Genomic DNA, 12,627 nt, shown 5'->3' with positions numbered 1-12,627 from the left:
AAGATGACTGGTTTTAAGGACTTTAACTTACCCTTCACGAAACTCATTGATCATTTTCACTCTTTGGCAAAAAGCATAAATGTTAAATTTCCAGTTTTGTCACCTATGGACACAGCTAGGCAAGTTTTTTTTTTTTTTTCTGTTTCCAGTCTTTATTATAAGATATGCTTCATAATGAAAATACAGTAAGAAATCAACCAAGTCCCAGTTTTCCAACTGTCTAAAAAGACAAAATCCCTCTCACTCGCTCTCACATCCACAGTTAAAAGGGTTTTTATCAGCTAAGGAAAACCATTCATTAAATCTATTCATAGCTGACAGCTCAGGAGGAAATGAAAGGAGCGTGTCACTAAGGTCTTAGTCTCATTTCCTCTTAGTCTTCAAGAAGGCCTACTCCCAACGTCCTAATACATACAAATCTACCAAGTGTAATTTCACAGTGACTGATCTTGTCACACTTGATATTTACATTGAAATAAGATGAGCTTAAGTAAACAGGCTAGATAGCTTAAAATAGGGTCTCTTTATTGAATCCATACACAGTAATGTCAGTTTGTGCATTATGGGTTATGGCTAAAAATCTAAGGCTTGTATTCCATTATACACAGTTGGGTACCAACCAAAAAATGAAAATGCTACCACATGTTAAGCCAAACTCAGGTCCTCAACTGCCTTTCATATACTCAACAAAGTCCTACAGCTGTCACATATACTGTATGGCATATCTGACAAATACGTGTGAGAAAAATACCACCACTACTACATCATTAAGTTACTTATATCACAACAGCCGATGTTAGATGAGGATGTCAAACTTTCATACTACTCAAACTGGTTTATTTGAGAACTTGGGCTTACAGTTGGGTTTATACATGAAGCTGTAACCAGGCTGTAACCACGTGTGGACACAGAAACAGCCAGGGAGGTCAGACAGGATTATTTTGGCTTGGAGTTGCATGTTAGGTCCTAAGGCATACGGAGTGGTGGGGTGACAAGTCCGGTGTTTTTGGCTCACAGTGGCCTCACTTGGATAACATTGAACTGCGTGGAGTTTCCAGCCTTGGAGGTCACATCCAGGTGCTGGAAGTCATCGCTGGTGATGATGAAGACGATTGAGGAGGAATTGAAGGTCACCCTCTTCTTGGGTCGCGCCTTGGTGCTGCTGCACATACTGGACACAACGATCGGTCGGACGGGACGCTCGATCGGAGCCAGGGGGCGCTCTTTGAGGTTGCGCTGCAGCCAAGAGATCCGAGAGCAGAGCAGCTGCAGCAAACAGCGGCGGAACTGTGGAAGAGAAACAGAAGCAAAGGCTGGTATTTAACAACAGCCTCCTTTCTTCATTCATTAGTATGTCAAACACACAAGAGATCAGCCTCTAGCCAGCAAACCAAGACTAGTGGACTGGACCATTTCACTCTGACATACAAAATAAAATTCATTTCTATGCTCACCATATTAAGGAATGAAAAATATTTTTAAAATAGTGACATTTTGTGGGAAAATATTCCTGCAATTTGCTACTCAAAGCTGCAGTTACACAGGAGGAGACCAAACTGTCCCCCCACACTGAGATGCTATCGATTTGTTGTGTTTGTCCATATTTAATTATGGGTCAGCTGTGGTCACTCCGGGGGAGGGATGACAAACTACACAGCAAGCGGCTATTCAGAACTCTCAAGTGAAATATATCATGTATTCTAGACAGCAGCCTAACCTGGCCTGATTTTCGAGCAGCAACACAAAGAAATTGGTGCTGGAGAGGTAGCCTTGCCCCAAACATTAAAAAAAGAAAGAAAAATAATTTGATTACAAACCTTTCTGCTCATAAAGACGTAAATGAGGGGGTTGTACGCCGTGCTCGACTTGGCAAAGAATGATGGGATGATGGCCAGAGTGGGAGAGACCATGCTCTTCCTGCCGAAGGCCTCCATCATGGAGACGACAGCGTAGGGTGTCCAACAAACCAGGAAGCAGGTTATCATCAGGAGAAACATCACGGCGACTTTCTTCTCATAACGCAAAATCTTGATGATTTGAACCGTTTGGAGGTCTTGGAGAGAGCGCAGCTATAAGAAACAGGACAGAGCAGGATGCTGACATGATGGGATATTTCTTTATCAAGCAAACAAGTTACAGTGACACTTTGTCATAAAGTAAATTCATATCATAGTCTTTGATTTTGTTTGTTTGCTTAGCCTCATTCGTTTATTCTACTTATCTAAGACAATTTTATGTTCTTTGGGGGGGATTATTACTAATTTCTACCTGCTACACCAAAGTAATTTCTCAACTTTGGGATATATATCAACCTGTGCTGTATTACTTATCTCCCCATTCTCCCGTCTTGTTCCCTCAGCAGCTCTTCTACTTCGATAGTCACATTTCAGTGATTTTTATTCACTTTCCTTTGGTTTAGTTTTGATCATCCTAAGGGCTTTTGCCTGTGTTTCATCTTGGGACCTGTTCCAGAAAGCAGGCTTAGTCAAAGAGAGGGTTATTTAAACTCTGGGTCAGTTACCATGGCAACAGACTTTGTGACCCTAACCCTCTTGCTGGTAGAATTTGTACAACAAACCTCCCCTCCTGCTAACTTCGCAGGAGCTGCTTGTGTACATCCATATAGTCAACGTCAAAACATATACCAGAACAAATTAATCTGCAGGAGTTTACATTCTTCGGGAAACAAATATTGGTAAGATGTTAGCTTGTTATCCAAGAAGTATCTTCAACTGCCTTTAGACAGAATATGTGGACATTGTGGATTTCATTCTCATCTCAGAATCAAACCTTTGCAATGTCTTTCTTTCTAACACTGCGATTCTGTGCACATTCAATCCAGTTTCCCTGCACTGAAATATTTAGTGTAATTTACTGTTTGGGCAGCATTTCAGTAGAAATCAATAAATGTGTAGTCATTTTGAGCTCTTTGCCTGTAAATCATTGTTAAACTATAAAGTTAGACTTTATAGTTTAACCAAAAGCAAAAACTCTAAATGTACCATCTCAGGCTGAAATCAACTCATAGTTCTGGGTTAGGTTAAACCTGCTTTCTGGAGCAGACCCTATTACATTTCCTAATTCTGTTTGCTGCGAGTTGATTTCAGTAAAATTTCAATAATGTTGTGTTATCCTGTTGGCTGGCACTACCTTTTGTGTAAGCACAGTGTGTGCTCCCCATGTTATGATTGGCCTCTGATTCTAAGGCACGACACAATCTCTCTCCTGGCTGCCATCATTAAGATGGTGATTGGACAGCTGCCGAGTCCAGCTCTCGACTCAGATTAAATCAATTTAAGCTCTGTGTCAGGACGGCTGTTATTTGGAGTGAGCATCCCGGTTCTGTGTCTCTTGTGGTAAATTTATTGGTTTAGTAGCCACATGGATGGATGGAAGGATAGTTAAGAAACAGAAAGTTAGTTTTCATTTTCATTGGGAGTTCTCTCTATTTGTTTTATTTCTTTTTATATTTAAACACACCCAAAGCTCTACAGCTATCAGGCTAATTTACTGGTTACAATAAGATAGATTACATTAATTTCCCATTTTATCTCTCTTCTCCTCTTGAGAGTTGTATCTTAAGATGTTGGTAACATCGTAAAAGTCGTGAAAACATGATAATGCATTGGTAACAGGCTGGGTTCACGACACTGCAGATCAAACCTACCCTTCAGCTAAAGAGATGCGATGATAAACAATATAGCTATTCTCTAGACTCGCTCAAAAAAGAACACAGCAGTTGAACGTAGACGTGAATACAATATTTATGACTTTACAATTTGTGCTCTTTATGCTCTTTTTCTTATTAATCCACAACCTTTTGCACGCTTAAATTCTATTGTTTCTCCAGGCCTTCACATATCTACAATAAGATTTTCTTTCTGTAGCAAAGCCGGCCAGCTGCTCTCGTATCAAACCAGAAATAGTCTGCAGGGTACTGAGTTATTGCTCTTTGAAGATGTTCCCAAAATACTGTGACATGTGACAAATCCACCCAGGCCTCTGAGGTGCTCCAAGAACGCAGCAGCTCACACTTCCTGCATGATTGTGCATATTTAAGAAAGGAAACTGATGCAGAAAGGCTTGGAAATCAGTTAGTCCCTTTCTCATTTACATGTTTCATTACAAAATATGCTGTGTCACAACTTCAGCAGTCATCTCCTGAATGATGACTGCTGATTCCTTCACAAAGTATTTTTTTGTGAAATTATTAAAACGAACTGAACTCATATCACTTGTCCTTTGTCACAAGAATTTAAGGCAATGCTTCTAAGAAATGAGTTCCAGCATACAGGACAGGTCCCAAAGACACAGAGGAATGTAATGATAAAACAGCCGTTAATGAAAAGGGTGTGAAAGGCAGCACTTAACCCTTTAAGGTCAAGGAGTGTTTTTTATTCAAATGAACGCTGCAGAGTCTGCATTGTCTGTGTCTGGCTAAAGGTATAAAATAATAAATAAATAAATACCAAAAAACTGTTGCAACAGTAACTGAGTTTAAGTATTAACAATTTGGGAAGCTATTGACTAGTATGCTTACTTAGCGTCTGGAAGTGACGACTTGTTTGTTGTGGCTTCTTGACTAAGACTTCCTGTTCCATTCGCCAATCACAGTTTATAAATGCCAACCATTTTTAGGGCATTCGGCTAAAGGCCCAGTGAGCTTATACCATGGCAATGTGTCAATCTACAATTCATTCCACACATTACAATAACCCATGAACTGTGATGGACTGTGAGGTGGATGAGCCACATGACTAATGTTCTGTTTTAAACAAACTAAAAATTTTAATTGTCAGATGTCTTTTAGATTAGATTTCACTCAATGCAACCCCTCAGCTGAAACTACACAAATATTTAGTGATATTCCAATATATCAGCCAATACTTACAAAGTAAGTACATAAACAGATTTCCCTAATATTGGTTATGTTTCCAACAGTGAAGTCGCAGAGTGCTCTCTGGTAGACAAACAATGCAATGCCAATACTCATAACATGGTTTTCCCGTCTTTATTACTTTTTTATTTATCAGCTGCTATAGAAGCCGATACTGATTGAATATGTCTGGCGTATCATTCGTTCTATTGGTGTAAAGTCTGCAGAGTTCAGTTCAGCATCTTCTACTACAAAGCTGCGCTGTTGTAATGTCTGCAGTATGTGTTTTGGCATTGTCTTTCTAAAATAAGCAAGGCCTTCTCTGAAAAAGATGTAAACTGGGTGGGTACACGTGTTGCTCTGAAACCTGTAGATACAGCATTCGTGGTGCGTTTCCAGATCTGCAAGCTCCCAATTCAATATTCCCTAATGTACCCCCATAACACCAGAAACAGGCTTTTAAACTAAGCACTGAGGGACGCTCTCCTCTTTATGCTTTTTTGAAAACAGTTTCCATGTTTTCCAAAAATAATGTCAAATTTTTGAGGTTGCTTGACCACGGAACAATTTTCTATTTTGCCTTAGTCTATTTTAAATTAAATTTAGGGCAAAATAGACAGCAGCATTTCTGGATCATGTTCACATATGGCTTCTTGTTTGCATGACAGAGCTTTAATCTGCACTTGAGGATAGCATGGTGAAATGTTCACAGATAATGATTTCTGGAATTGTTCCTGAGCCCATATAACAATTTACATGACAGAATCATGCCTATTTTTAATCACAGGCATTTGTAAATGCAGTTCTTTCAGACTGGTGAAACTCTGGCTATCTTTACTTGTGAGAAACGCTGCCTCTCTAAGGCCATGTCCACACTAACGCGTTTTCGTTTGAAAACGCATCTTTTTCTCTCCGTTTTGGCCTTCCGTCCACACCGAGACGGCGTTTTCGGTCAAGGAAAACGCAGCGTTTTGAAAACGCTCTCCAAAGCGGATACATTTGAAAACGCAGTTTTCGCATCGCAGTGTGGACAGCGAACCCGGAGCCTTTTTGAAAATGATGACACATTTTAGTCGTGTGATGCAGTCATGTGACCAATTAAACAAAGATAGTGGAGGGCATTATACAGCAGTTGTTTTGTTTGCTCTCAATTTTGACAGCCCTATTAAAGATTAATATCAGTTTGTACATGCTCCAGATAGCTTTTCTTCAAATTCTTTAATTCTCAATCGCTTTTGCAACTTTGTACTTTTGTGTTACTCGCAGCAACAACTCCACCTCATTGTTAGTCCATTTAAAAAACTTGGTGCTTTTCTTCGGCATTTTGCCACGATGTTTCAAAGAGCCGGAAAGTAAATAAATGGCAGACAGAAATCAGTCAGGTCGAATCTTCTTGTGTTTCACGCATGCGCAGTACTGGAACATAAGCGTTTTCGTCCGTTTCAATCTGGACACACAACTCTGTGAAAATGACTGAAAACGATAGTTGGACGCGGAGCGTTTTCAGACGAAAGCGCCGTTTTCAAATCTATCCGGGCTAGTGTGGACGTAGCCTAAGATGGTCTTTTTATACCCAGTCATGTTTATTACCTGTTACCAGTTAACTTAAGTGGTTTCTGCTTAAGCTGTTGTTCCTCTAGCTTTTTCTTTTTAGTTCCTCTTTTTTCTCTTCTTTTAAACAACTGATTCGTCAATTTGGAGATCAAGTGATGACATTGAAATATCCTTTGTAAGTGGTATAAAACGCTGAAATGTTCTCTCGCTGTATGTGATGAACTGACCTCAAAGTCAGCTGAAGTGGAAGTCCTGCGACACATCAGTGCTAATTCATGTGTAAGCTGAAAGACAGCGACACTTCAAGTGTCACATGAACTGAGGTGTTAGCACTCAAAGCAGCTGGAGTGTGTTTACACATTGGAATTTGTTGTCGGGTAGAGCTGGAGTTTTGTTTTTGTATTGTTCTCTGATGTCTCATTTTTATTGTACATGCTTGCACAGTTGAGCTGTCAGTTATAGGACAAGGGAAGAAAACAGCAGTGAAAATTCAAGTTACAGCAAAAAAGAGATGTTTCAGGAGTATGACCCAAAAATAAAAATGTGTTTTGTGCAAAAACTTAAAACAGCTGAAGTCTACTATTCTGGAAATGAGAAATAACAATGTACAACACTCTACATCAATAAATCGATAAGCATCTGAAATGGGGGTTAATATTTGAATAGAGATATATTTTTGTGGAGATGAGTACCATCAGTTTCGACTGTCATGGTTAATGTTTTGATAGGCTAGCCTTCATTTACAATCCCATGTTGTTCATTCAGTTTATTAATCTTATTGTTTCTAAGAGAAGCAAGCAATAAAAAAACCCCAAACAATCCTTTTTATTCCTTACCCTTTGCACTGTATACAGGATGTTCCCATAGCAGTAGATCATGACACCAACAGGCACAAAGAAACATGCCAGGAGGAAGAAGAGGATGAACGAGGCATCATTTGGATCCTTCGAGGTCCAGTCCAGAGAGCAGCCCAGCCTGTGGATCTCTAGAGTGTAGCGGTTCCACCCGAGCAGGGGAGCACCTGTCCAGGCCAGGGAGTAGAGCCAGATGTGGGCGATGGCTCGCCATGCCCAGGGGAAGTCCACCACCTGTGCATGGACCACCCGGATATAGCGCTCATAAGCAAGGGCCGCCAGAGTCATGATGGAAACGATGCCTGGCAGCAAAGGGAGAGAGACAACCACGCTGAGTAATGCAGACCGCGCACTGCAGGATCTGGGTCAGTGGCTACTCAGCGTGTCTGGGTTGAGTGTACATCACACTCAGTGTAAACACAAATCTGAACATCTTGTGTCTGGACATCACATTCAATCATTTTGTTGCAAAACCCTGTGAAGATGCACAGAAAGAGGCTCTTGACTCCTACACACACACACCTTTAGGACCCGCATCTGCATTACACAGCCTGCTTTTACCACACACACTGAAGTGGCTTGTGTGCATATCTGTCGCTCTTTTGTTCATCCTGTGCATCATTTTACTTATAAGCCTATCCGGCATGCAATCTTAAGAGCACCTCTTAAAGCCCTAGTATAGCATCTACAATAACTTTGCTGAAATTAGGTCAATATGCCAGGGAAAATATTTTTAGTCAAACTTCATCATACACCCTCCCCTAACCTATATACATGTATAGCCAGTTATGTAAGCGCAGATAGGTTTATTATTCTTTTGTTACATACGAATGAGACACATACAGCATCAATAGGTGGATGCACAGATTACAAAGGGAGATGTTATATAGTATGCGCTAAGTTTGAGCCACAGCAAACCAGCTGAAGGAAGGACGTGCTTGGACAGAACAGCCAGGGCTTACTGCTGCAGCTCCTGTGGCCCTTTGTGTGTCAGTTACTGAGTCACACTTAAAGTAATGTGCAAAGAAGACATCTTATTTGTGCATGGATTATTGGAGGACACACGTACTGTCAAGCCAAGGGGGTTATTTTTATATACCTCAATTGTAACAGTATGCTCAGTGTAAGCAGGTTCTCTGGATTTGCAGTGCTCACACCCAGTCAAGCCACGACAACCTGTATGACCTTGAGTTTTTCACATATCAAATATCACACAGAATCCTTTTTCCCCCTTTTAGTGCTGTGTAGTGAATGACAAGAAAGGGAGGTTATCTAAGGGCCAAAGAGACAGAACGCAGCATCTTCTCTCTTCACTGCCACTTTAGTCACGAAAGACTTCATCATCTTATATAAACTGTTATATCAACACTATCTTTGTATGCGTTTTGATTCTGAATTCTCCTGTGACAACCACTGCTGCGGTGCTGCACACCGGACACAGGCGGGCAAGTGTGCCCTTTGGAATATGTGGAAAGAAGACAATGTCACTTAAAGGACAGCAGGATGACAGAAGTCCAGCTGGTTCGCTGGGTTTCATTTGCTGAAGCGGGAGAAAAAAATAAAAGAAGAAGACTTGCACTAATGAGCTCATTACCACACATGAGTCCTGCTGAGCTCTAATTCCTACGCTGGTGGGACCCAGACAATGACCCTCAATGTTTATTCACACTTCCCAGCTGAATAGACTTATGCTGGAAATAAATGGACACTTTTGCTAACATAGAAGGGCAGGCGCAGGGAGGTGTCAAAAGATTCCTCACTGATGCAAGTATAAATACAGGAAGAAAAAAAAATACACAATATAAAGCTCAGCATAGCAGCTAGATATTACTACAGCTCATCATGGGGAGGGACTGCATGGTTTACTCTGTATTTTAATACAATCGAAGAGAGGAAATTTGCACAAGAACTCGCAGATAAAGTGTCATTTGAAAAAAATAAAAACAAAACAATTATATTTAGATTTATGTTACTGATAACGTCCTTCATGCCTTCGTAGTGCATTCTTTGTTATAAATGAGCTTCTCTCCGCCTTCTGCCTATTTACACTGAGCCGCTATTTCCTTGCATGTAGTGCGAGACACACAAAAACGTAACAGGGTTAAAGAATTATATTTGTAAATTATTTTAATAAAAAATATTATTAAATGTTAACACATGCTAGCATAAACGATTAAATGACTTTATTTTTTCTCCTCTCACCAAATAAGCTGTTGCTGAAGCCGTCCCAGATACACGTCGACTGGCTCCAAATCCATCCGCCTTTAACGCACGAAGCGAAGGTAAAGTTTATTCCGATGACAGAAACTAGAAAATCGCTCAAACTTATGTTGACCAGCAGCAAATTGGTAGGCGTCCGGAGTCTTTTGAACCTACAGTAGAGTATTATGACAAAGACGTTATTGCAAAAGCCGAATACTCCGATAGTCCCAATGGTAAAAGCAAGAAGTTTGTAGGTGCCAAGTGCGAAAATGTAATGTTCTGTACTTCTCCCGGCTCTGGTTTCGTTAGGGAGATTCATTTCGCGGATGGAAACTTGGTTTCCAGCATTGTGCTGCGCGCGTCTCTGGGCACGAGAGGCTGTGCGCTCGTCGGCTCTCCCACACCGGCTCCTTGCGCGCCGCTAATTCAAAAGCCAACCTGAGACTGCTGTTTGTTGAAACTAGGTCAATATACCAGTGACAAGTCAGACCCAACAGGAACGTCAGGCTTCCTTTTATACTTTCAAAGTAAGACTTTTTGTATTCTTAGGTTTATATTTAGGTCTACTGAGATTAGGAGTTTGGCTGTACTTCGAAAAAACAAAAAATAAAATAAAAAGTAAAACAAAGACATACATGTTGAAATAAAGGCGTTCTTTCTTTCTTGAATTACCTCATAGCTCAAACAGTTAACAGATAATGCAGCTGACGCTTTAATTTGACTTATGCTTTCAATCCACCGCTTTTATTTTGAAATGAAAATATCCCCTCAATCTCCAGGTCCTGACAGGCAGATGAAACGAACCAATTTAGCAAACATCAGCATTACTTACATGCCTTTATTTTACCCTACTTCTATTTCCGTTTAAAGCCTACGCATGTTTTAAAATGTAAATCCATTTATGACTTTTAATTGAGGACAGCTGTAATCCAATTAAAACCCCAAATTTCTTGTGATGCACATAGGCTAATTATATCACAATAAGTATAATGCAGAGCTTAAAATTTTTCTCTTTGCCCAGCATCTACCAGCATTAATTTCTGAGCTGTGGATGAGGAGGGTTGCTAGGAGCACACACCCAGACTTCACAATCCTGTGGTTGGGCCTACCTCAACTAAGGGTGTATTGTGAGTAAAAGGTCAAAACACTGATGAGGAACACCTCAAGTCATGTCCCTAACACCTGCTGGTAATTGATTGAACTGTAATCTTATGCCTGACAGATTAGAGAGGAAGGGGATGGATGTTCTCCAACTGTTTTTTTTTTAAATTATAGCTGCATCTTTTATATTACCAATGTAAAAAGGGGTAATGATGAGATTTCACATACATGCTTATATTCTATATTGTGAAACTCTGTAGGAAACTTCTCACACTCAGAGTCTCACGTGCACTCGAAACCAAATGGCGACAGTTCATTAACTGTTCTGATTTTCCTTTTTTTAAACAAATGCGTATCTGTGGGTCCTGTGACATTTTGAGGTGGTCTTCCTCCACCTCGCTTTTTTCCACAGAGAAATGTCACTGTGCTGCTGAAGCGCAGGGTTCCCACGGCGACGTTGTTTGTGTCTGACCTCGTTTCTGCGCGCCTACAGGTTGATTTAAAATAGCAGAATTCTCTTTAAGACGTGGGGATGTCGCACAGACTGGAAGTGTTTAAATTGTGCAGTTCACCCACTGACTCACTTGCTCACGTGCCGTTCATTCACCACTTAAAGTTTTTTCATTCAAGGCACAGAAGGAGCTTTATGTTCCCCCTCCATACAGCAGGGATTTATGCCACAGCTCGACTCTGTAATAAAATTTGTTCTCCTTTCTTGCCAAGGATATTGTAAGGGAGGGTAAGTGGTAAGGCTGTGATTATTACTAACACCCATCTCCCCCTTAAAAACACAGCAGATTGAAGAAGAACTGTGATGCAATTGTGCTGTTATGCTGGGAAACAGTGGTCCATCAATATATTGTTCAGACAAGCAGCACTTGAAATTAAACTATTATCAATAAATAGGTCAACAGCATTCAGATATAGATATCTAGTTAAGTTTTTGTTCTGTGTAGGCATCCTTTTTATATTCAATCTTATTGCTTTTACTGCTCTCCATAAGTATTTAAATTTAGACAAGTCTTTAATGTTTTTTCTCCTCTTTTTCTATCCGATCAGACCTTCCCTCTTAATTTAGCGAGAGGCAATAGGTTTAATTAAATGGAATCGCTCTAAAGGTGATCTCTGAGCATATTTCAGCAATGCACATCTGCTTGAATGTACAAAATCACCCACTGCTTTTCTCCCCGGAGATGCAATTATTGTAATGCTACTCTCACTGTGCTGGGAATTAGCTCCATAATGAACTTTAAAGTAGCTTTTTTTCCCCTCTCCGTCACAAACATTAGCACTTCAAACATGACAGAGCTCTATCTCTGGCAGTTCTACCATCACTCAGACATCTATAAGCATCAACACACGTTTCCTGACTCTCTCTAGTCAGGCTGCAGTGGTGAACTCGGCTACCCTCCGGTGTCTTTTAGAGAAACCCGTGTGGGGCTCCAGAGGTGATATTCAGACCTTGTGAGCTCATTCAATCATTACAACTACTTTCATGCATGACCACACGGCTTTAGGCAGAAATAAAGCTGATTGCTTGCTGACTTTTTCTTTTTTTTTCCTTCTTAGTGTTCTGAAAGGCAATTCAAGTAATTTATTATTCACTCAAAATTACAGTCCTTATCTGAAATGGACAAAGTCCTGTAGCGGGAAGTGGCGAACAAGAAGAACACACAAAAGTGTAGCCTTTGAAATACAGAGATGAGGGGGGGGGGGATGCAGCTTATAAGCTCCTCTTTCTTGCTATGAGTTTAAAAAGAAAATTAATACTCTCATGTTTGTATTATATATATGAAGAATCAACCGGCAGACGATTAAACCTGGTAGACTTGATGGATTGTTAAGACAGCCAAAGTAAGCTAGAAAAACAATTGTCCATAAAAGTGTCGTACAAATGCAATAATCAAAGCCACAGCATATAAGCTCCGTCTATGTGAAACTGTGAGTTCACATGTTACTGTCTCTTTTTGTCACTAAAGTCATACAGACCTGTGTACCTGTTAAAGGCCTTCAAAAACATTTCAACATTTCAAACTCTTT

The 12,627-nt window shown here is 40.3% G+C and overlaps 1 protein-coding gene across 1 annotated transcript; it reads right to left on the bottom strand.

The window, feature by feature from the left end:
- Positions 1–504: 504 nt before the first annotated feature.
- opn3 (opsin 3) lies at positions 505–9,922 on the bottom strand. Its single transcript, XM_063491444.1, has 4 exons — positions 9,487–9,922; positions 7,267–7,586; positions 1,818–2,069; positions 505–1,287 (listed from the first exon to the last, which is right to left on the bottom strand). The coding sequence occupies exons 1-4, from the start codon at positions 9,803–9,805 to the stop codon at positions 1,012–1,014; spliced, it is 1,167 nt and encodes a 388-aa protein (XP_063347514.1). The 5' UTR covers positions 9,806–9,922; the 3' UTR covers positions 505–1,011.
- Between the last annotated feature and the right edge of the window lie 2,705 nt (positions 9,923–12,627).

Source organism: Pelmatolapia mariae, linkage group LG13, assembly GCF_036321145.2.
Source record: "Pelmatolapia mariae isolate MD_Pm_ZW linkage group LG13, Pm_UMD_F_2, whole genome shotgun sequence".
Taxonomy (NCBI): Eukaryota; Metazoa; Chordata; class Actinopteri; order Cichliformes; family Cichlidae; genus Pelmatolapia; species Pelmatolapia mariae.
The sequence above is the reverse complement of the archived record's forward strand: the minus strand, read 5'-3'. Positions and strand labels throughout refer to the sequence as shown.